Source organism: Typopeltis vanoorti, chromosome 15, assembly GCF_054136105.1.
Source record: "Typopeltis vanoorti isolate ZY-2024b chromosome 15, IOZ_Tvanoo_1.0, whole genome shotgun sequence".
In the NCBI taxonomy this organism is placed as follows: Eukaryota; Metazoa; Arthropoda; class Arachnida; order Uropygi; family Thelyphonidae; genus Typopeltis; species Typopeltis vanoorti.
Window position 1 is genome coordinate 76,630,584 of NC_143563.1, and position 26,263 is coordinate 76,656,846.

At 35.5% G+C, this 26,263-nt stretch overlaps 1 protein-coding gene across 2 annotated transcripts in view; it reads right to left on the bottom strand.

Moving 5' to 3' along the window:
- Window positions 1-26,263, bottom strand: part of LOC150098908 (stAR-related lipid transfer protein 3-like) — a 201,737-nt gene that overhangs the window by 114,156 nt on the left and 61,318 nt on the right. For both annotated transcript variants that reach the window (XM_090405028.1, XM_090405027.1), the window contains exons 6-7: window positions 21,635-21,730; window positions 8,699-8,802 (exon numbers count right to left, since the gene is read on the bottom strand). In XM_090405028.1, coding sequence (XP_090261154.1) covers window positions 8,699-8,802; window positions 21,635-21,730 — 200 coding nt within the window. The remainder of the gene's footprint in view (window positions 1-8,698; window positions 8,803-21,634; window positions 21,731-26,263) is intronic.

The window sequence follows — 26,263 nt, forward strand, 5'->3', positions numbered from 1 at the left end:
TGAAATTTCGAGACTGAAACAGGCATGAGGAATGGGAAAAATAATGGCTAAATATGGATATGGAGAAAGCAGTAAAAGAGGAAAAAGAATGCCTTAGCCTCGAAACATGAGATGGTAATTTGCAATACATAATACTAGCCAAAGACTGCAGAAAGTGGACATAGCAGTCACCTGATAGAAGAATAAACATGCTTGGCATGATACTTATAAGCAAGAGATGGGCTACATCGGCCCAGTAAGGCAGCGTGAGAAACTGCCTTGGCTGGTATTGTGTATTGCAAATTACCATCTCATGTTTCAAGACATTCTTTCTCCACATCCATGTTTAGCCATTATTTTTCCCATTCCTCATGTCTGTTACAGAATGGGATTATAGCTTAGCAGTTGCCAACACTGAGTTGAAACTGAAACAAGTAAAAGCAGAGTTTCAGAGTCAGAGAGAGAAATAAGGACACCGAGCAAGGAAATCACAGAAAAAGTGTACAGGAAATAGTTCAAGTTTCCTGTACACTTCCTGTACAACCGAGATGGGCTACATCAGCCCAGTAATGCAGTGTGAGAAACTGCAGTCTTGGCTGGTATTGTGTATTGCAAATTACCATCTCATGTTTCAAGGCATTCTTTCTCCACATCCATGTTTAGCCATTATTTTTCCCATTCCTCATGTCTGTTACAGAATGGGATCATAGCTTAGCGGTTGCTAACACTGAGTCGAAACTGAAACAAGTAAAAGCAGAGTTTCAGAGTCAGAGAGAGAGAGATAAGGACACTGAGCAAGGAAATCGCAGAAAAAGTGTACAGGAAATAGTTCAAGAAAGAACCGAAATCTATTACAAAAAAAAAAAAAAAACTGGAAGATAGCAACAGTGGTGTCAACAATCAAGAGAACAGTGGAAGAAACAGAAAAGCCAAAGGAGAGGTGAATCTCAAGAGATATTAAAGCTAATTCAGAAAATGAAGTATGAAAGATTAGGAGAAATAATTATATGGAAATGGAAGAACAGCACAGAGTGAAATGCAATGAAGTGATTAGTTAGAAGAGACAAATGGAAGTTGTTAGAGGAACAATGGAAGGATATCAATAAATGCTATGGTGAATACAGAACCAGAGAATTATATAAGATGATCAGAAACATCAAGAATGGAACCCAAAACAGAGGACCATAAAATATGAAAAGGATAAAATCTTGATCACAGAAGAAACAGGAGAGAGATCGCCAAGATACTGCTCGGTTATATAGGACACAGAGAGAGAGACGGATATATACTGAGGGACAAAGTTGTAAAGGTAGTAAAGCATCTAAAGACCCATAAAAGCAGCAGGAATGATGATATCACTGGGGAGAAGCACGGTAGCAAGGTGATAACAGAAAACTATACCCACTGTGCAATATTGCATGAGACAAAAGGAAAACACCAAAGAACAGATAAGATCAATTATAATACCCATTCATAAAAAAAAAAGGTAGCAAAGCATTGCAAAAAACAAAACAATTGCTCTAAAAGTCAGATGGGAAAAGTACTTATGACATTAACTGAAAAAATAAGGAAGCATAGTGGAAGAAAATCTAGAAGATGAACAAACATGATTCAGAACTACTGTGCACCAGTGATGTATTTAGGTATAGGCCCGGGCCTAGAGCGGCAAATTTTGAGGGATGTGGAAATTTCCGGGCTCGTTTTTGAAATTATATTTATATTACGAACTTATGATATAAATAGGTTATGCATGTAAATCAACATATTCATTAAATATGGGTGAGCGTTACTTTCTGTGGGCCTAGGGGCAGGAAATACATAAATATGCCACTGCAGTGCACCCAATACTAATGTTAAGATTAATTGTGGAAAAAGCTCTACATTAAAATAAAAATATTCATTCTTTCTTTGTTGACTTTCAGAACACATTCACTGTATAGATCAGAAAGTGGCATGGACTATATGAATCTTATGCAATGGACAGAAACCTGATATGTTTATTGCAGAATATCAATGATAATGCAGAGGCTGCTATGAAAAATGGATGTCATAATGGAGAATTACAGTTCAAAGTAAAAAATTAATAACTTACAGATGATTTTTGACGAACTAGAGAGAACAATACTGAAGTTAAATGAAGAAGGAAAGAGATATGGGTTGATAATGAACATTGAACAAATTAAAACAATATGCAGAGAGAGAGAAAAAAGAATGAAAAGTAAATAAGTCAAACATGAGCTGGAAGAGGTTAGGAGGTTCACATAACTGGAAAGCAACATGTCATAATTTAGACTGTAAAAAAAGGTATATATTATTATTATTGTGTGACACTTACAAGGAGTCCAAAGACTCATCGAGGAAGGGCACCTACTCTACAACTCTCCATCCAACTACTATGAACTACAACTACCGTCATCATCTACACCAACGGCATCTACTGCCCACCTCCACCATTTTCACAGATAATTACAAACATCCACGTCCAGATTTGAACCCGCAGCCTTTTGGCTGGGGAGCAGTTACACTAACCACTCGGCTAACCAGGATATATATAAATAGGATATACAGTGGTGCCTCGTACTTCGAACGCTTCTAACTTCGAATCTTCCAGAGTTCAAACGCTTGAGAACGCAAGAAATGTGATTCGCAGTTTGAACGGCGTTTCTAAGTTCAAACTAAGTCCAGGAACTCAGAGTCATTTAGCATTAGACAGTTTCGGCACGCTGCCCAATACCACTTCTATCATACAATCCATGGACCAGCAAGTGATTTCAAACTTCGAAAAACTGTATATTAAGGCTATGTTTCAAAAGTGCTTTGAAATAACCAATGCCACAGAACTGGCTCTTGAAGAATTTTGGAAAGAGCATTACAACATTCATTGCTTAAGGATCGTCGATAAAGCATGGAAAGAAGTTTCTATATAAACAATGATTTCTGCTTGGAATAAACTCTGGGCAGATTGTATTTCAGTCAGTGAAGTAGTAACTGTGAAGAAAAGTCTATTGTAAATGAAATTGTGTCTTTGGGTAAAGCTATGGGATTAGAGGTGAGTAATGAGGATGTAGAGGAGTTAAAATATGATCATAAAACCAGACTCAGCACAGAAGAACTTCAACAACTTCACGATCAACAACAAAAAGAAGTGGAAAAAGAAATTTTTATGGAAGAGAAGGATGCCAAAGGATGCATTTCCAATGCCGACCTTCAAGAATTGTTCTCTGTTAAAATAGCACCCTAATAAGACAGTAGTGAACAGGAATATCAACTTATTCGATGACAACATGGATTATTTTAAAAATATCAAAGAAAATCATCAGCGCCAAAAAAAAAAGATAGATTCTTCTCTGCAGAAAAAAGAGAACGTGAATCAGCATTCTCAACTCCAGCTAAGAAGCAGAAAGAAGACTCTTAACAACGGGAGCATTATTTTCGTCTCTGTGATTTTTATATTAAAAAAATATTCTTCACCGTTATTTTTATGTTGTAATAATTAAAATTAATAAAATAAATAAGATTATTTTGTTTAATTTTTTCCAAATTATTAACATTAAAAAACCTAAAATAGATAAAATAAAAAAAAAATTATTGAAATTTTTGGATATGAGAACGGATTATTTCGCTTCCCATTATTTCTTTTGTAAAATCTTGATTTGCACTTCGAACGATTCAGTCCAAATGGGTTTCTGGAACAAATTAAATACGAACTACGAGGCACCACTGTATGTGTGTGTGTGTATATATATACACACACACACAGTCATACCCCGACTTACGCGGATCCGGAGTTACGCGGTTTCTTATATGTGCGTATTCCCTTCCCGCTTCACGCCTCACCACTAGTCTTATCTTTCAGGCACCGGCCACATTCGCCAGTGTCACACATGCTGTGAACAAGCACTGATGTGTTTCGTGCAGTCTCCATTCACACAAGATTTTTATTACAAACTTTGCGATTGTTTAATGTTATGTTCTTGATAAAAATTTTATCACATAAAAAATAATAATGTCATCCAAAAGAAGCAAGTCCGATTCTTCTACAGCTAGCAAGAAAAGAAAAACCTTGACTTTGGAAACAAAACTCAACATTATTAAGGATTTTGAAGGCGGAATGAAAATTTGTGAGCTAGCAAAGAAGTTCGATCTACAGAAATCCAGAGTAAGAACAGTCATAAAAGAAAGGTGTAAACCTTTCTATGAAGAAATTTTGCGTGACAAGAAAAAGACATTATGCCCTCAGACGAATCTATTAGATTTTATAAAACCATCGAAATAACTTTTTTTTTTTTTTTTTTTTTTTTTTTTTTATGTACGAAAAACTACAATTATGTTTATATTTCTTAAAAAATATAGGTGTTTTTATAAACCTTTGGTCCCAATTGTATGTTTATATTTATAAATTACATGCAAAATTATACCCCAAGTTACGCGAATTCAACTTGCGCGCTTTTTGTTGGTCCCACCTACCACGTAACCTCGGGGTTTTACTGTATATGTGTGTGTGTGTGTGTATATAGGATAACAAAACTAACCGTAAACCTACAGGCAAGAAGATATGGGAAACGTACAGAAATCAGTGAGCCTTGCCACAAAGCTGAGACTGCTAGAAACATACATATTCACAACGAGTGCTCTCATGGTTGCGAAATGTGGGTAATGCGAAATGTGGTTAAAGACTATGAGACAAATATTGGCATTTGAAAGAATATGCTATAGAAAGATTCTACAAATTGGATGGATGCAGAATATAACAAATGAAAAAAAACTATGGAAAAGTAAACTGCAAAGAGAATCTAATGCAGAAAATAATAAGGAAACTTAATCTTTCTAGACATATCTACAGGATGGATAATAGCAGAAAGACAGGAACCTTGATGTTTGGTACAATAGATGGTGTAAACAGAAGAGGATGGCCAAAACAAGACAAGAGTGGGTATATGATGTGAAGGAGTGGAGTGGAAAGAGTTTGCAAGCCTTGAGTTCACCTGGTGATGGACAGAGGGGGAATGGTAAAAACTGCGATGGGCACTGATGATGATGAATTATATTATATATAACCTAAGCCCTTTGAGACATGATACAAATTTGCATTGCAGAGAGATCAATGAAGGGAAAAGCAGAAGGATTGGCAAAGGCTGTATGCTGCTGCATGCTATGCTGTACAGTTTATTCTGGCATGTAAGCAGATCAAATCTCCTATTTCACCAGCTTTAGTTATTTTATGGAATATCTCCAAACCCAACTCTTCATTACCATTTCCTCCTCTCAATTTCATAACATTTAATAGTGAATCTGATATGGAAGTATAAGTTTATTTTATCTGCAAATTATAGTAATTCTTCATAGTTTGGTCTCACTCAGAGACAGAATTACTACAATTTCTGGATAAAAGATATTTGTACTCCCATATCAAATTCACTACTAAACGTGAATCCAACAACAGTCTTTCCTTTTTGGATAATTTAAAAATCTGCACTTCTATGGGAAATTATTCAATTTTTTTATGAATAGAAAACTCTCTTCCACTGTCAGATACATCGATCTTCACATCATCATATATCATGGAAGACAGGTATTATTAAAGGTCTTGCACATAGATATTTAGAGTTACTGTCAAGCAGCCACTAGCATATTTTTTGCATACATTACAAAATGCAACTCTGTCATTGTAACTCAACTATATGAATCCTTCAGCAATATCTTGGAAAGCACGTCTTACCGGATTGTTGTTACTTGATGGCAAAAGAGAATTCTTTCTTCCAGTATTTTTAATGCTTTGTGGTCAATGCAATTTTTTTTTTGTTTGTATTGTTTCACTTAAGTGTAGCTTGTATTTTCCTTGTTTATTGTTCATAACGAAGGATAAATTTATACAAATATGTTGTGCACTGGATGCATTGATTTCATTATAAAATTTATTTATTGCAAATGATAACTACAATTTATTTTAAATGAGTTCATGATATCAAAACTTGCTTATTTTGCTTGAAGTGTGTGCAATTTACTGTTTTCAAGTAAGATGCCAAAAAGACATGTAATTGGTGGCTCATTTTTCACTTTATGACTGAAATGAAAAACAAAAGTATGTATGGAGCATGCATCAAGGCAGAACACTGTATAATACAGCTGGGAGAAAAATTAGAGGATTTTTTTTTAATATTTGATAGCAAATATTACAAAGTCTTTCACATAGAAAGAAAAATGTTTAAATGTTACCAATTATTATGTTATGACATAATAACAACAGAACAGCTATTGGGGGGAGAAGATATGGCAAGTTGAGATTTTAATGACTGTTCATTTTATTAATCACATAAAGATGCTATGGTTGGAAATAAAACTTCTTTAATAAATTAATTGACAGCCACCTGTGATCAAATAACTTGCCAGAGAATGAGATAATACTTAAAAAATAAAAATAAATGTAAACTATGTGAAGAATATGTATTTTGAATGCATTTAGAATGATGCTGAAAACTCACCTATGGCGAGTGGATTTCTGAGCCCCTGGTTACAACTACCATTCAGAATATTATCAAGTTCTCATCCCTCAGCAAGACTATAATTATTACGTGACACCTCCAAGGAGTCCAACAACTCATCAAGGGAGGGCACCTGCTTTACAGCTCTCCGTCTCTACCATGTCACACTCCACACTCCGTATTCACCAATTACAGTGAATTGCAACTACCATCATCATCTACATCAACATCATCTACTGCCCACCACCACTAGTATTTTCACAGACAACACACCATCCATGCCCATGGTGAGATTTGAACCAGCAGGCTTTTGGCTGTAGAGTGGATGGCAATCTGAATGAAAGAATTTACATACCCTGCCTTGAAAGAACACCTCAACAATTAGCATGGATTCTTCATGAGCACAATCTATACACAACCTTCAAATCAGCTTGAAAGCTTTCTTTTCTACCAAGGACAAATTACCACCTCTCTCTCTTTCTCTGTCAGATGTCTATCAAGTGTCTTATTCATGCTGACTGTTATTTTGGGCAAATTGGCCATTCTGTTCAGATTAGAATCCAAGAACATCAGTACTACATTAGTGGAGAAATGTTTGGCTTTGCTTTCCATGCCAACTGACATTAGACTTTTGGAACCAAACCAAGGTTTTTCATCCCAGCAGATTTAAATTTGATCATCTGTTCCTTGAAACTAACAGCTATAACTGCATGGCAATCTCAAATGAATAAATTATTTAATTTTGAATACAGAAGCTATCCATTTTGTTCCTTTGAACTCTAATAGTGCATTCTCCTGTTAATTCAGCTGTGACTGAGCCACAAACTAGTAAGCACATGACTCATATCTTGTGACATGTTTTGAATGTAATTAACTGTGCTCTTCTCTCCCTAATGGTGTCCATGTAACACTGAACAAAATATATTGGAGTTTTAATAAATTCAACTTTTTTATATATGTTTAACTAACCATCATAAATATATAATAATATATCATTGCTAATGTCCAGTAGTGCTTTCTTAGAGAGCTTGTTGGATGCATAGGCATTTCTTTTGATGTTGAAGGAGTTAAATGCTTGATGAACGTGTTGTCTTTTTAACAAGATCTGAAGTTGTTTTTTTTAGGTCAGATAAAGAGAATGGTGAATATAAAAAAGCACTTCAGTACTGATTTTCACTTTAATTGGTTTCATTTAAGAAATATGTTGCATAATACTTTGATTTAAGGATCATGTCTCATTCTTCAAGAGTTCAATAGTTTACAAAGTATTGATCTCAGTGAATGAGTGGACAGAATCTGCATTTTGCAACCAACATTCTACTGGTTTCAATTTGCCAAGGCCTTTAAGGTAGTAGATAACTTTTACCACTTGGTGCATAACTACCATCTTATTTACTGGAGGCTGAAGTAGCTTGAAAGAGTGCTGTGCTTGGTCTCTAAAATGGAATTCCTGGATTATGTAACCCACCCTTAACTCACTCATAGTACTAGAAGTGTTACAGAATTTGAGCTGTGTGTAATTATCATAAAAAAACAAATAAAATCTGTTTAAGTTAGACTCAAAAGTGTGCATTTTTTTTTTTTTTTCAGCCATGGCAAATCAGATCTTCAATAAGTAAACCCCTCTCAGGGTCACAATGGAAGAGTCATATTTCATAACAGCTGTCACTACAAGTTTCAATTTTAACTGTATAGCCTTTTTATTCGAAGTGCCACGGTATATCTTCACACTATACACTGCAACTTGTTGCTACTTTCAGGCATCAGCTCGTGAAAGCAAACTGAGGATTACATGGACTCAAACCAATGGATGTGAATAATAAAAATATCAGATTATCAATCCTTTTTAAATATATACTTCTCCCAACAAACTAAAGAATGATATATTCCATCAAAAATCCTCCATACATGAAATCACGGTGTAATATTAACAAGAAATTAATCAGAACAAAAAATTACTTATGACAAACAGAACACAGAATAAACTCAGTGGTTGATTTATAAGAAAACTCTAGTTACTGTTCCTACATGTAATGACAACTAAGGCACTTCGCAGGTTAGCATGATTTGTAACAACTTCAGTACTAGAATTAAATGAACTCTTGTATTTTAAAGTTTGTTGGAACTTCAATGGTGAAATGTTCATAGCTTCAATGACAAAAGACAAATATTTCTTTATTCATACTATTAAACATGCAATATTTTAATAAATGACTAAAACAATGACATTTTCTCACAGCCTTGGAACTTTCTGATGAATCTTTTTGAGAAAGCCATTCCATTTCTGAAACAGCTCCTTCTTGATCTTGATCATCTTCAGATGAATTTTCAGTATCAGATGCTGCACATGATGAAATAACATTTAATATATTTTCTTTCAAATATTAAAACAGAAAAGTAATATGTTATAACATAATATCAGAGAATTTGTTTTTTAAACTCACGAGTAAAAAAAAAAAGCTATTTTAATAAATATATTAAACTCTAAATGAAAATGTATTAGAAAACATACATCTGTTCTTTTTATTATTTAAGGTGGTATCATGTACACTGTTACAATAATGCTTAATATTGCTGAGTGACTTTTACTATTGCAAATACTGCTATAACAAACAACTGAGAAGTCTAAACCAAAGTTTCAAGTACAAGCTATGTACAAAAACGAAATTCACTATAGCAAACTATATAACAAACTATTTTTGTGATCTAGTAATAGTTTATCGTCTAATGCAATCAATTAGTGTATAGTATTTATTGGACTTACTTTTTAAAGGCTTATTTAATAAGGATTATTCTTATAATGCTGATGGCATCAAAATGAACCAGGACAAGATACCAGAAATTTTTTAAAATGAGAAATTTTGTAAGATGGTATGTGCCTGCATGCATACAATGTATTCACAACTGAAGTGAGTGATTTGTGGGTGATAAGCAAAACTCGAGAGAGAGAGAGAGAGAGAGAGAGAGAGAGAGAGAGAGAGAGAGAGAGAGAGAGAGAGAGAGAGCATCAGAAATGTTATGAGAGTGTTTGTCAGATGTGTCAGTGTCAAAAGAGAAAGCAGTGTGGTAAATGGCTGTGGGGGAAAAAAAAAGAAAGAAAATACAGAAATAAGTGAAGCTGAATGAAGTAAGAGTGACGGAAGTGTGACTTAGAGTAAAAATAACACAAAAGTAAAGAAAGAAGAAAATAATGAGGTTGCTTTAACGAGTGAAAGATCACGATTATGCAGAATCTTTTAAATGATACAGTGTGAGCTAGAGCATTTGAGAAGTGTTAGATGAAAGTGGTATGAAAAAAAAAAAAAAAGAAGCAAGAGAGAAAAGCAAAGAGTATTAATGAGCAAAAAAGATAGACTAAGGGGATAATACTATATGGCAATTCCATGATTAGGGTATATTTGATGAGTACATGACTAAATCATGCTTGCCTGATTCAAAGATTAGAGATATTAGTGAAGCCATCAAATTTTAAACAGGGAAAGTAAAAATGTTAACTATTTTGTCAGGAACAAATGATTTAAAATGAAAAGTATGGAATGCAAGAGGATATGAAGAGTAAATGAATAAAGTTTGTATGAGCCAAAGGTATGACAGGAATGAAATGAGATGGATGGGCTAGCAATTTGAGATTTAGCTAACCAAATTGTATTCTTATTGGCTTAAACCATAATGCAAAATGATAGTACAACTGGATAGAATTTTATGCGGGCTGGGGCATTCGGTTAAACAATCCAGTTTTCTTGACGCATTGCTAACATATCGAACAAATACCTTACCTATGTAATTTATTTCTGTGTTATCATGGGATGGTTTGTCAGAAAATAGAAGTTTGGTTTCTTTAGTACCTTTTTTGAGTATCCATTTTGGAGGAACTAATGAAATAGGATTTGAAATTCTTGTTTTCATTTGATGTCATCATTTTTTAGTATGTTTAAAGCTCTATTTTTCAAGGTTTTGATTATACCATTTTTATTGAGGGTGATGGAATGAGCTTCTTTGTAGGTAGTACCTGTGCGTGTGTGGGTTTCTTTCCTATAGACTTCTAATGATAATCCTCCAGTGATGTTTTGGTTGACAAGGATGTCTAAGAATAGATATTTTTCACTCTTTTTTACTTCTAACATGAATTTTATTTTCAGAAGTCAGTTACTCAGAAAATATAGAAAATCTTTCAGGTCTTTCTGGGTGTGTTTCCAGTCGATAAAGATGCCATCCACATATCTTCTCTACCATATGTACAGTTTTAAGGTTGCTTGTTCTATTTTTCCATGTATAATTTGGCGATATTTCACATCTGTATTTTCAAGGTTTGCATGTGAAGATACTTCACATGCAAACTTTGCATGTTTACACTTGGATAAAGGATTAAGTGAAAAAAAACTTTCTACAACTGTAGGGTGTCCCAAAATTCACGTAAGATTTAAATTTAGCGGCATTTGTGCGGTAAAGTGTTGCCAACGAGAAAAAAAAGACAGCGCGACAGCTGACAGTTCAGGGTTATTAAAAATGGAGCGCTACACGAAAGAACAACGCATTTTCATTATTGAGCAATATTTTAAAAATAATAAAGGTTTGGCAGCTACAGTTCGCAATTTTCGTACAAAATATGGTCGAAATAGTGATTTAACTTCATCAACTGTGAAAAGATTAATTCAAAAATTCAAGGAAACTGGATCAATTAGTGATCTTATACACTCTGGCCGTCCTTCAACAAGTCGTTCAACAGAAAACATCAAAGCAGTTCGTGAGAGTGTTGTTGAGAGTCCAGGAACATCAATTCGGCACTGTGGTCTTGAATTGGGCATTTCGAGAAGCTCTCTACAGTGTATTCTCACGAAAGATTTGCATCTTTATGCTTACAAAGTTCAACTGACTCAAGAACTGAAGCCTACTGACCACACACAGCGAAGAGAGTTCGTTGAATGGATTATGGAACAACAACAAGTGGATGCTTATTTTTCAAACAAAATCATCTTCAGCGATGAGGCTCATTCTCATCTTGATGGCTTCGTTAATCGACAAAATTGTCGCATTTGGGGTTCAGAAAATTCACGAGTGATTGTTGAGAAACAAATGCATCCACAACGTGTCACTGTTTGGTGCGTATTTTGGGCTAGAGGCATCATCGGTCCATTCTTCTTCGAAAATGCAGCTGGTAAGGCAATAACAGTTAATGGTGCTCGCTATCGTGACATGATAATCCAGTTTTTTGTGTCTAAATTGCAAGATATGGATGTGGACGACATGTGGTTTCAACAAGACTGTGTCACATGCCATACAGCCTGAGAAACAATTCAATTACTGCATGAGTCATTTCCTGGTCGTGTAATTTCTCGTTTTGGTGATCAGAATTGGCCGCCCAGATCATGTGACTTAACACTGTTGGACTTTCTTTTTTTTTTTCTTTGGGGTTTTTTGAAGTCTAAGGTTTATGCCAACAAGCCCACGACCACCCACGCCTTGAAGGAGGAAATTGAGCGCTGTATCAACGAAATTCAGCCACATTTATGCAAAACTGTCATGGAAAATTTCGACAAAAGAGTGCATATGTGCCAACAAAGCCGTGGAAGCCATTTACCCGATATGCTATTCCATGCATAACCCTATACTGTATACTTTATGAATCAATAAGAAATTACAATTTTTAATTAAAAACCTGTGTTTTCTATCAAAATTATTTCTTGCGTGAATTTTGGGACACCCTGTATAATAGAGACCAAACATGGAATTATTTTCAAGCTGCTTTAGGATGTCATCCATGCCCACAGTGGATGACAAACCAGCAGCCTGCTGTTGGAAAGCAAGTATAACCACTTGGCCAAGCTGGTGATTATGAAAAACTCAGGAGGCAGCTTGAAGTGGTGATATGACTTAAGAAATTGCAAGAAAAAAATATCAGAATGCACGGGGAAAAAAAAAACAGTCAACGGTTAAATTAAGAAGACAGCAGTATCAGATAAACTTAGAGTTAGAAAGATAACTCGGGGGGGGGGAGTTAAATGGATCAGTAACATCATTAAGGTAGGAGCTGCAAAAGAAGAATGTTATGAAGGGTATATAAGGAGAAACGTGTTCAGCAAGCTTGTAACACAAAGCACATGGAAGAGGGGCAACTACCATAATGATTAATGCAAACTGAGACTGACAGAAAATTAGCCAATCAGGTCAAAAGTGCTGGCATGATTGGCTGAGTGGATAGCACACTCACTCTTCATCCACCAGGTCATGGTTTGAGTCCCATCGTGGGGCATGGGTGTTTGTAAAACCTGTTCTGGACAAGCTTGTATAGCTCCTTGAATTTATAAAGGCTTGTCTTTATTTAAAAAAAAAAAATTCTTTGGCTATGTGATGAATAAAAGGAAGAATGATCATTCTTCCTTTTCCTAATGATTATACACTCATCTTCACACTCATTTTCAGGAGGATGAAGATGAGATATGAAATAGAGGAACTCAAAGTGTATAGGATAATGAGAAATGTCAATGTGATATCACACCCAACTAACGTGTTACAGGAAAGTAATAGAGAAATGGCATAACTCTAAACCCAGAACAACTTTTTCCTCCTTCATTCTTTATGCATTCCAAAATAGCCTCACCTCTGATGTGTTTTCCAAGGAATACAACATACAGATTTTCACATTTAATGCGAACAAGTTCCTCGTTCCTCAAATCTTTTTCCCATCCACATGATTACTAATGTACTTTAGGTTAACCAACCACTCTCTCATATATGGGTCTAATATATATATATATAAAAAAAGACACAAGAGTCAAGTTCTTAGATGTTGTGTAAATGTGTTACGTAAAGGTGTAAGAACTGTTTTTTTTTTGCTTGAAGAGCGGTAAAAATAAGTGTGAAATGGTTTGCTTGGGGTGGTTTTTACTGCTTTACAGGTGAAGGACTTTAAGGAGCGATATGAACAGTATCAAAATGGTTAATGTGGGCCTCTCACGCTAAGTCTTTGGACTATGGAAATGCCTGCATAATGTTTTATTCAAATCCTTCTAGCATCTTCAGCAAACTAATTTATACTGGTTATACAAGAATTAATTATGGCTGGATGATTTCACACACGTTTCACTTGCTTAGTTAAGTTAGATGGAGAGAATGAGACAAGGTTTTATTCATTCATGAAAATGAATGCAACCAGCAGACATAAAACTATTACCAACTTCCTACTGACATTTTCTTCAAAATGATTCCATCTCGTCAGGACTGCAGTATTGTCAGATTTTATATTTCGGTCTTCTAAGGCACTTCTGCACCAATCCATCTATAGCTTGGTAATTTTCTGGGTCTCTTTTGTGCCATTTTGACATTAAATGTCCCCTTTTTTTTTTGCAAGCCTTTCTAAATCTCCCATTCTGTTTAAGTAACAATACCATCTCTGATTAGCTACACACATTCCTGATTGCTAGCAATATCAACTTCTCTAATATCTCAGTTTTTAATATGATCCTGCCATTGATGCTACATGCTCGCTCCCTTTTATCAAAACCATCATATGTGGTCTCCAGTTTTCAATTAACTGTTTTATTACATCACTCATCTTCTTTATACCCTCTTTTACCTTGCGGTGTCGAGGGTCCATTGATCATCGGACCTCAATCCGTTTACAGGATAAGGTGGTCAGCCCTATACCCCGGTATATCCTATGGCCTGTAGTGTTAAGTTCTCAAGGCCAGTTTGTCTGCTTTGCGGGATGAAAAACCCCAGAATAAACTGGGGAAAAAACCCTGCTGTCCACGCCCAATACTGGCTAACTTGGCTGTGGCTGAGGAAGATCCTTCAGCTCCTCACGTCACCGACGGGAATCGAACCTAGGACACTCCTTCTGCAGGCGTATGGTTGCGAAGCGTAATAACCACTAGGCTAACCGCGCGGACTCCTATTACATCACTTTTTATTAAAATTTAGAAAGTGATTTATTTAGAATAGCATATACTTGTCTGATACTTGATTTTTTGTATCAAACCATTTAATGTTACAACTAGCAATTGACTTAAAACACAAAGACTATGTACTACTTTAAATAGTGTCTTGTTTACACCATATAATTGTGGCATTTTGAACAGATGCTTTTCTCTTGACACTTATGCCTTTTGCAGATCTACAAAACTTAAATGCAGATCCTTGTTATATTATCATGATTTCTCTTAAATATTTATCTTTAAAATGAAAATTTGATACTAATAACTTCTATTAGACAAGAAACTATCCTGTCCTTTGTCGAATTTCCCTTCCACAATTTTTCTTAACCTCTTCTCAGGAATGTTTGTATAAGTGTATATCATGCCATGCCAGAAGCACTCAATAGGGACTGCTCTTTAATTCTCACATTCAGCTATATGTGAGAATTTTCCTTTTTTTTTTTTTTTTTTTTTTTTTTTAATACATGGGTGATATGAAGGCTCTTATTCAATCATCCAGGAATTCAACTACTGTGCAGCTGCTGTAAAACTTTTAAAATTCCATATCTGAGCATTTTGTCGAATATCATCTACTCTAGCTACCTTAGCTCATTTCTGATTGCTTTTCTACCTTAAGTACTGATATATATACTCCTGCTGCATTACTCTTGAATATTTTTTAATCATTGTTCTGTTACTCCCTGTTTCAATTGGCAATCTTTCAAAATATTACTCCAAGACATTTGAAATATCTTTGGTTTTCATGTTACCTTTATCATCTCTAATTCTTTTACAGTACTCTTTCCTCCATTCTAAGCCTTTTGAAAGCTTAGAATAGAGGAAAGAGTACTGTAAAAGAATTAGAGATGATAAAGGAAACATGAAAAACAGAATATTTTGCAGCCTTCCTGATATTTACCTTCTGTATTCTTACTGCACACTTCTTGTGACTTTTGTTTAGCTATGTTTACATGCTGCTTCGTTCTCTTCCATTTTTCTCTGAATCCTGTCAAAAACATATGCTGACTTATTTGATAGAAACTTTAGATACACTTTCTTCTTTTCCATGACTGTGTATTTAATTTCCTAAGTCTACCAAGAAGTTTAAATTCTTACAACTTTACCACCTGCTTGGCTGAGTCAATAAATACAGGGTGATCAAAATTAAAGTATCCCTGTTTAAGACCTTGTGGAGCACCACCCAGTGATCCAAATGCTGCAAAACTTTGCAAGAATACATAGTGCATCATGCAGAAGCAATTCCAAAATTTGCCACCTGGAGTGCTCAATGATGTATCGAATGTAGACGTATAATTTTTCTCTGTGTGTGTAAGAAGGAGAAAAGTGACACAAACATAACATATTTCTATTCACTTCCATTATGCATTTACAAGCTGCATCCTTTGCACAGTGTGTTCAACAGCAGAATGCAGCTGATCGGGACTGATGTTGTGCACATACTGAATCATGTTGTCTTTCAGTGCTGACACATTATCAGGATAATCCCAATAAACCTTGTCTTTGAATAATCCCCAGAGCCAGAAAACACAGGGGATCAGATCAGGTGAACAAGGTGGCCAAGGCAGTGAGAAATGCACAGCTGATCACTGTGCTTCCATGAAATGTTCTCGAAGAATCTCCTGTATGGATGGACCAATGTGTGCAGGGGACCCATCCTGCATGAAAATAACTGTATCCATGCACAGGCACTGCTATAAGCTGTGGCACAACAAAATTGTTTATCATATCACAATACTCCTCAGAGGTAACTGAGCAGGTCACAGGACCCTAACTGGAGAATGTACGCAAAGAAGAATGGTCCAATGATAAACAAAGCTGTAAATCTGCACCAGACAGTAACTTTGGGTGAATACAAAGGAATCTGTTGGATTGCATGCAGGTTTTACATAGCCCATACCCATGGTCATGCAGCATCCAATTCAGTTCGAGCAAGGAATGTTGTTATTATTTATGTGGGCACTCCATGGAGTCAAAAGACTCATTGCAGGAGACTCATTCTATTCATTACCTATCATACATTTCCTTAAACCTATTCATGTTGGGGTGCTCACAACCACCTCTGGCAACCCATTCTGCTCATTCACCACTCTCCAAGAAAAGAAACTAGTCCACACACTCTTACCAACCACACTCTTAGACAGCTTCCTAGCGTGACCCTTTGCTTTCCCCTTACTCCCCATGTATTGAAAAATTTCTTCTGTCAATCTTATAGTATCCCTTTAGTAACTTAAAGTTTTTATCATATCCCCTCTCCTCTGCCTGTCAACAAAACTCTGCTATCCACACAAACTCAATCCTCATAGGGAACATTCCACAGACCTGTCACCAGCTTGGTCACTCGTCTCTGAATCCTCTCCACAACCTCCTGATTCCCAAGCAACGCAGGTGACCAAATCTGTACAGTAGTCAACATGTGGCCGAATAATAGCCTTTTAAAGAAGAATAATAAACCTCATTATCTTTACTTGTCAGTGTGCTCTTCAGCATCCAAATAATCCTCTGAGCTATTTTGCCAACTCTTGCAATATGTCTTTTGAATTTCAAATCTCCATCTGCCATCATCCCCAGATCCCTAGCCTTATCAATATCCTGTAAACTAGTACCATCAATATGATATAAAGCATGTAATCTTTTCATCCTGAAGTTCATTACCTTACATTTTACAACAGTGAATTGACAACCATTGTGCTTTGTCCAAACTATCAATTTATTTAAATCATCTTGTAAGATATCTACATCACCTCTGTCAACTATTGCCCTGCCTAATTTTGAATCATTGACAAACAACTGAATCCCCCCCCCCAATCTTCTGCTATGTCATTAATATGCAAATTAAAGAGCAGTCCTAGTAGAGAGTCCCGGGGCACTCCACTAGCTCCCCCATTAATGTTGATTCCACTCTCCCCATAACACTGCTTCTCTGATGTCTATCTATCAGCCACCTCTGTGTTCATGCCACCAGCCTCATATCCATTCACTCCAACTTATATAATAGTTTTCTATGCAGTATTCTGTCGAATGCCTTTTCAAAATTCAGTGGTATCATGGTGTAGCCATTTCCTGTATCCAATTCTGCTGTCACCTTATTATAAAAGGTGAATAAATTACTGAGTAGGACCCACCTTTTACAAAGCCATGCTGCCCCTGTAAAGTATCATATTCCTATCCACCCATTCCTGAATTTTACTTTTAACCAACTTTTCCAATACTTGAACCACCACTCCAGAGATACCAATTGGTCTGTAATTTGCTACTTCTGTTTTGGAGCCACCTTTATGTAATGGAACTATCTTACCAGATACTGTATTTTCTTCAGAGCAAGTCTCTAAGATCTGAATTCTTCTATTCAAAGATTAATTTTTTTTTCTGAACATGATTTGTATATTTGAATCTACAGTTTACCTATGAAAGCTAAACAACTTTGAATCTTGTTAAAATTTTCTTTTATACTTTTCTTTTCAACATGATACTCCTTTTTATTGTGCTCAAAACTAAACGGAGATATCACTTCCCATTTCAAATCCCATAGGTACCCTTGTATCTTGAACCAGTTTGAAGCTATCAATATAGTCAATAAGGTTTCTTGCCATGTACTCTATGTGAATTTTTGCACATCTTATACTGGAACATGGTGCTGGTAATTACTAGTCTATGTCTTGTACAGAAATCCAGCACGTACTTATTAATACAGGTAGTCGTCGACTTACGACCTATGCGCTTTACGACTTATGACTGCTACTGCATCTCGCACCACGTTTCAGTAAGAACTACTGTAACAGATTTTTCTGCTACACTCACATGCCATATCCGTGTGGTCCCTGAAGCCTAATGGGAACAGTTGTGCGTGTAGCATCAGCCGCCCAGTAGCGTGTTTGGCGCAATTCATGCGTCTCAATCTCTGTTTGCATACATATTACATTCACTATTTTTGATTCAGTTATAATTTGTGTTACAATTAGCATTTTTTTAAAACTCCTAAACATGTCAACCAAGAGGAAAGTGCCTTTGTCTACACCTAGACCTGTCAAGAAAGCAAAAAAGGCCATTGATTGTGACCAAGCAGTATGAAGAAGGAAAGAAGGTGAACGCGATCGCACGTGATTTTAAGTTATCTCATTCTAGTATCGACGATTTTGAAATGCTGAAGGAATGCGCCAGAAAAGATTACACTCAGACATTTATAGCAAGTATAGGATGGTTCAAAAGAAGATTCAACCTTCATAGGGTTCGAGTCACTCGAGAATCAGCAAGTGCAGATGTGGAAGGAGCTCAAGAGTTTGTTAAAAGTCTGGATGAAATAATTACGGAAGGAGGGTATCAGCCAGAGAAGCTTTTCAACATGAATGAGACTGAATTGTTGTGGAAAAGGATGCCAGAACGCACTTACATTCACCAAGAAGCCAAAAGCACCTGATTTTAAGGTAGAGTAAAGTGCCTTAAAGATAGGCTGACTTTGCTCCTTGGTGGGAACATCCCAGGTTTTAAATTGAAGCCTTTTTTAATTTATCATTATGAAAATCCCTGTGCATTCAAGGATGTAAACAAGCACACTCTGCCTGTATACTTCCATTCAAACCGAAAAGCCTGGATGGCTCAAACATTGTTTGAAGACTGGTTTCTAAATTGTTTTGTACCTCAAGTTCGTGAATATTGCTTCAAGAAAGAAATCCCTTTCAAAATTGTATTAATCTTAGATAATGCACCTGGCCATCCACCTTACTTAGACCACCTCCATCCAGATGTAAAAGTTTTTTATTTGCTGCCAAATAAAACTCCACTCATTCAGCCTATGAACCAAGGGGCGATTGTCACATTTAAGACACACTTTCGAACCGCTTTAGGCAAAGCTATAGCCGCAACAGATGCCGACCCAGAACAATCTTTGCGAGAGTTTTGGAAACAGTACGATATTTATAAATGCATCAAAAATATTGCGGCCACGTGGGAGGCTGTGACAAAGAAATGCATGAATGGAATCTGGAAAAACCATGTCCAGCATTTTGTTAATAATGAATTTGATAGTGAACATGAACTTGAAATGGTTATGGAAAATATTGTAACACTGGCAAAAGGACTTTCTTTAGACATTGAAGTGGAAGATGTTGAGGAGCTGCTAGAGCAAGAATCTGGAGAACTTACGAATGAAGAACTTATCGCTTTGAAAGAAGAAAGAATGGCTGAAGAGGAAGGGATGGAAGAACCAGAAAGAAAATTCATCACTAGAGGGTTATCTGAAGGTTTTTCTCTACTAAATAAACTTACACATTTTGAGGAAATAGACCCAAACATTGAACAATTTGCAGGGATTGAACGAATGGTGCAAGGTGCTTTTTGGCCATACCTTGAAATTTATAAGAAGAAAAGGAAACAAACAATTCATACAAAAATCATCAAGTTTATGAGAAAAACAACTCCCACTACATCAAGTGGCGGCATTGATGACCCGCAGCCAAGCATGAGTGGTCAGTAAAATATTTCTTATCTATTTTCTACGTATGTTTTGTTTAGTTCTTTAAGATAAAACATTTTTTAGGTTTTATACAGTATTTACACAGTAATTTACTGTATAATGGTTTTATACAGTATTTTTTATTTTTGTAAATAGTAAACTAATTGTGTTGTACACAGTGTCTGATTTACCTAAACTGCTCCGGCTTACGTCCAGATCGCTTTATGACCGGTCAGTCGGTCGGAACCTAACATGGTCGTAAGTCGACGACTACCTGTACTAACTTTGCCCTTTTCTCCAAAAGTTCCTAGAACATTTCTATATGTTTGGAGATCTTCACAGAAGAGCAGGAAACAAAGAAAAGGAAAGGGACTTCTCTTTGTGTCTGCTGCCTTCTCTAATGACTCAAAAATTCCTCCACTTCTTTTAGAATATTGGGTCCATAGGCACAAACATGACTCACTGTCCAATTCTACATTTTCATGCTTGCCCACATCACTTCACTTGATACTGCCTGCCATCAAAAAGATTATCCTTGTTTTGTGTCGAATACTGCACATACTTTTCCTATTCCTGATTACAAGATTTGGTCTTTATTCTTTAGAAGAATTGCACCTGTTTTGTCTTGTTTCAGTAACACCAATTATATCAACCTGGTACTTCTCTAATTAATCTGTCAGTTCTACTTTTTTCTTTTGATGCTTATTATACTGCTGGTGCGCATCTTGAATTCTGTTGATGTTGAGTTTGAGTTTGTTCCAGGAGCTGATTTTTTCACTGCTTTTGCCTAGTTCTCTGATAAAAACAGTAAGGCCCAGGTAATGTCCAAAACAAAACGATGGAATTATGAAATTCCATCATTTTGTTTTGATTTAATTCAATAAGAATACAATTTGATTGACTAACTGCCAGTATAGGCAGATACCTATTAACAGGGTACACCAAGAAAGTGAGACTAGACATTATATCAGAAACCTTGGTTATTTCTCCACATTCTTTAAAAGGCTATATGGAGGTTTTCTCCCAGTTATCTTGCTTTGACCCAACTGCAATCTATGTTATTTGTGTTAAATATTCAATGCACTAGTTATATGAGAGTGAAACAAGGACTTGGTGTAAATCCTGTATCAGAAAACTGGCACAGTCACAAAGTACTAATATATGTAATGCACAGATTTTGGTTTAGTTTATAATAAATTAATGCATCCACTCAAATTTCACTTATTCATAATCAGTTGCCGTTCGCAACTGCATTAATGCTCTGTTTTTCTTGATAATGATCACCTTACTATTGCAGGCTTAACCACTTGTGCGCATCTCAGCCTCTTCAGTCACATGATCTAACAAAGGATGGCATAAGGTTCCAATGCCTTGCTAGAGAGAGAGAGAGAAAAATCATAACATAACGTGTCTCTAAAACAGCCTAGCTGACTAAGTAGACAATCTCTGCTACAATCTGTGGGTTTGAATTGCCCTGTGACCTGGATGCTTGTGAATGTCTTTAGGTGACAGATGATATTCTTCAACCATATGAAACCACTGAACTATTTATTGGAGACCTGAAGTGCATTGTGGATTTTTTTTAAAAAAAATTGCTTCATCTCTAGGGTTGTTCTTGGATCATACGATACTGATACCTACTCATTATAATTTATGCTCTATAAACTCAAGAGGAGATTGTCAAAATGTTTACAAAACACTCCTGTGATATAGATATTATGATAGAGCCTAGAAAAGCTAAACTAGACAATGCTAACAAGGGATACACATATAATAAATATTAAACTTACCAGGAGGTGAATAAAATGCACTGCCATCATCACTCTGAGATCGAGATATATTAGGAGGAGGCCCATGGATTGGCATATAATCATCATGCCGACGAGCTACAATATAAAAATAATTTATTAAGAACATGCAGATTCAACATTGGAAAAAAAAATGTACTTACTACCAGCTAAATTTAAACATAAAACAGTGCATAATGGAATAGAGCATCCCTGCATATATGTTGGTAGACCTACCAACATAAATGTACATTCAACAGATACCACAAAACAATTCAATCTATGATGAAACACTATACATTGCGCATGTGTGTGTGTGCACACGCATGCATAGATTTACATGTGCTAAGACAAAAATACTTGATACTAAAAGATAATGTTTATTTAAGTTAAAGGATATTACATCCCATATTGTTTCATAGCCGAATATAGCAAATATATAAAGTTCAGCGAGTCCAAGTGTAAGCAAATACCTGGATAGTGTTACAACTGACCCTTTAGGGAGTGCAACACTGAGGCAACTCACGGTAAGGGTGGAGCAAGCTCCGATCATTATTCGAATTGAAGCCTTTGGCTCTTCATATAATTAATAATTTATTAGGACACCTTCTTGGCAATTCTCATAGTAGGGTATATGTAAGTTCTGTTTGCTACAAACTTGGTATTTCTAGGTCTACCTACTCACTGATGAGACCTCAATAAAGGTTGAAACTGGTCTGGGTAGTGACTTCTCTCACTCATAATGTAGAACAGTAATACAGTTCCTAGGAGCTGGGTTTCACATTATGGGGAAATATCAAGAACAGTGATCAGAGCTTGCTCCACCCTTACCATGAGTTGCCTCAGTGTTGCACTCCCTAAAGGGTCAGTTGTAACACTATCCAGGTATTTGCTTATGCTGGGACTCGCCGAACTTTATATATTTACTATATTCGGCATGAAACTCTGAGTTTCTTATTCGGCTATGAAACAATATGGAATGCAATATCCCTTAACTTAAATAAGTTTATATGTCACCGAATTGAAGCCTTTGGCTCTTCATATAATTGATAATGTTTATATTCTGAAATTTCACTAAGCAGCCACAGAAACAAAGATGGTTTCTGGAATTCCTCTGTAGCTTAGCTACCATGTCTGCTCTTTCTTTCATGTGGTCAGACCAACAACAATATTGATCATTATTAAGAAAAATATCTTGGTAGTCTTGGAAGGCCAGCTGGCAACAGAAATCTGAACAACTAAGTAGAAATCTTTGCATTTCATTAAACAATACTTTGTGACCATGCCAGTTCTCTGATTTAGGAAGGTATTTTAATTATAAATTAATATACCCTTATTCTTATGATCAATTTGCTAAGGCTGCCTATTCAGACAGCTTTTTGACTAATTACCTGTGAGCTGGTATAGAAGTAATGTGCTTGCAGTGTATGTGTTTGTTTCAGATTTTGTTCTAAACTATTCAGAGGTGGAGCCACACATACAGACTGGCATGGGAAAGCAAGATGCCAGCTGCTCTGTCTCTGACACTTTGACTTTGGTTGTTTTGTGAAACGTATATATTCATTAGATTAAGCAGAGAGTTGCGTATTTTTAAACAGGTGGAAGGAGAGTGCATGGAAAGCATGACTTGATGGACAGTAATGTATCAGTGACGGAGGTTGAAAAGTAGTGAGAATACAATGAGGGGAATGAATGCTCATCTGACAGCTAAAAAAAGATAATGAGAGAACAATGAGTGAGTAGCAAGTGATTCTCTGAAAGAAGTCACTAACAGTATGATGTAAGCTCATGAGTAAAACAAAAATGAGACAGAAAATACATGGCATAAATACCAGTAAATGACAAGGTAAAGAATGGTAAGAAAGAGGAATATGTGAAAAACAGCAGAATGGTAGGGAAATGAAGACAGAACAGTAGTGAAGCTGGCTTGAAAGATATGGACATCAAGATATTAGAAATGAATTGGCAAATGTGAGAAATGAATTATGGTGGATGCTTACAATGCTCTCAGCCCCATTTGTGGAAACAGGTTATATCTAGAAGGTAGAGAGACTTGACTGCAAGAGGATATATATTGCACATTGACAAGAAGTGCCTTTGAGTTGTTTAATAAGATTAACAACAGAACAGTCCCAAAAGAGTGGAAAATAATGCTACCGGACAAGGAAGAATCCAAGTCATAGGCCAGTGCGAGTTTGTGTTGTGTGTGTTTTTATCAGGTGTAGTGTGAAAGTGTTACAGGCTGTTTAGAGTTAGAACAGAAACCTAGACTGATGAGGACAAAAATCTCCTGAGAGAGCAGCATGGCTTTGTTAAAGGGAAGACTTGCTTCAATAACTTAGTTACATTTTATAATAGGATGACAATCCTATTATAATGAAAATCCTATTTTCATTATAATAGGATTGCCATATATGCATTTGGCCAAAGGAAATGCATATATGGCAATTTTTTTTGGATGTTGTTAAAAATATTGGATAAAATACTGCATGCCAAACTGAGGACGGATAATCAGCTGGTAGCATGGCTACAAGGATGTTCAGTGATAAGAGCTAGCAGCAAACTGTATGTATGTATGTATGAGGGGGAGGAGGAGGGGCAATCATGGGTTTCTGTTCTGGGATTACTTGTTTAATTTATATAATGAGGATTACAAATCAAAGTTTCAGAGGAGATATTCAAATGGTTACTGATGCTAAATTAGGAAGAGGCAATGTCATGAAATTCTGATATGAAATTAGAAGAGGTTCTGAATAGGATTGTATTTTGGACTGAAGAATGGGAAAATCACTCCCCCCCCCCCCCTCTTAATGTTCAACATCAGGGTGATCATCACTCTCACTCGCTGTCATCCTATCTGACAGAGCGAGAGAAAACAATGTGTGCCACAGATATTTTGTGTTTGTTCAGACATGCTACATATCATGGTTTATTAATTGTAAACAAATCTGCATGTGTGTGTCGGGGGGGGATTTCACATATTTACTCTGAGTAAAAAAAGAGAAAATGCTATATTTGGTTGGATATTTGAAATACTCAAAGGTCTAAATATGTGAATCATCATTAATAAGCCATGTGAGAATGGAAAATATAAAGGAAAGAACAAGTGTGAGTAGAAAAACTTTCATTACTAGCAAGCCAATTATTAATAATTAACTGTTGTGATATCATATATCTAAGTCACTGGGTGGAGTGAATAGCATGTGATCCTATAAATTCTAGACATGGACAGACTTTATGATGGCATAATTAAAAAAAAAGAAAAACTCACAAGGAAAGGGGGAAAGAGATTTGTTTGCAAGTATAAATAACTAACCAAAATAAACAGCTACTGTATACATTTGGTAGTTCAGTAAATAACTAATAATAATGTGGCAGGAATACATGTTGATAAAGCAGCAAATCATCTTATAAAATTTGTTGTGCTTGCTATGTGCATTTTTTCTCTGTTTTACATATTTCACTTGGTTTTCTAAGAATTTCCTTTTACTTTTGTTTGTTTTCAGTAATGGGATACATAATTTCTGATCATCATCGGAAATATCCACTCTTTTGCAAATCCTATTTTCATTACTTTTTTAAAAATTTTTTTATAATCAACTCCTGTCTTATCAATAATAGATATCTCACATATGCTAGTATTTTGTTGTAGATCAACCATTTCTTATAATACATAGAAGTATTAATTTTTATTTAGGAAGATAAATTTTTAAAAAATGGATATGTTCTTTCTTTTTATACATTCTTTTTCCAAAGAATGGATATTTTTATGTTCCTATACTGTGAAAGACATTCCAACCTCAACAGATGCTATACTGCAGAACCAAGAAAAACAAGTAGCTCCCCTCCCACAGACTATGCTGCATGCATGCAAGCCAAACAGATTTATTATAGCACTAAACATAGCTGCTAACTAAATACATTTGCCCTAACTTCCTCGTTTAAATTTTCAGTTCCAGAAAATACATATAACAGCTGTTTATAATGCATTCAGTGGATACAGAAAGCACACAATTTATTTAAAGCAAAAAGATCAATATGAGAATCAGTTCGAATTACATTTGAGATATTCAATATCAAGACACTTTACAAATGCTTCACAACTGAACTTGGAGACCATTTTAGTCTTTGGTTATTCAGACAGTGCATTCATTTAAGTATCACATGGAAATGTTTTACCTAATTTTGGAAAAAAAAATAGCTTAATTCAAATGAAATATGACATAGATATTCGAAGTATCAAATTTAATTAAATTCCATCCAACTAGAGTGTAATACTTATTTAGATCATTCAAAATGCTTTGCCTAATTTTATCCTGCAAATGGTTTGATATAAACCAAAATGAAGATCATAACATATGTTAAGAGATCCTAAATACCAACTTGTATTAAATTGTTTAGCAGATATAATTATTTTGTGTCTTTTCAAAAACTGTTAATTTATATTGTGATTTAATTGTATTCCTGTAAATTAGCAATTTAAACAAAAATTGAATTCCAATTTTATTAAACTTGTAATTTTAATAAAATTAATTCTACTTTCAACAGAAGTATAACTTGTCCCACACTGAATGGATGAACAGAACAAATATAAAAAGATGTCTAAACATCTAAAAGTCACACTTGAAACAC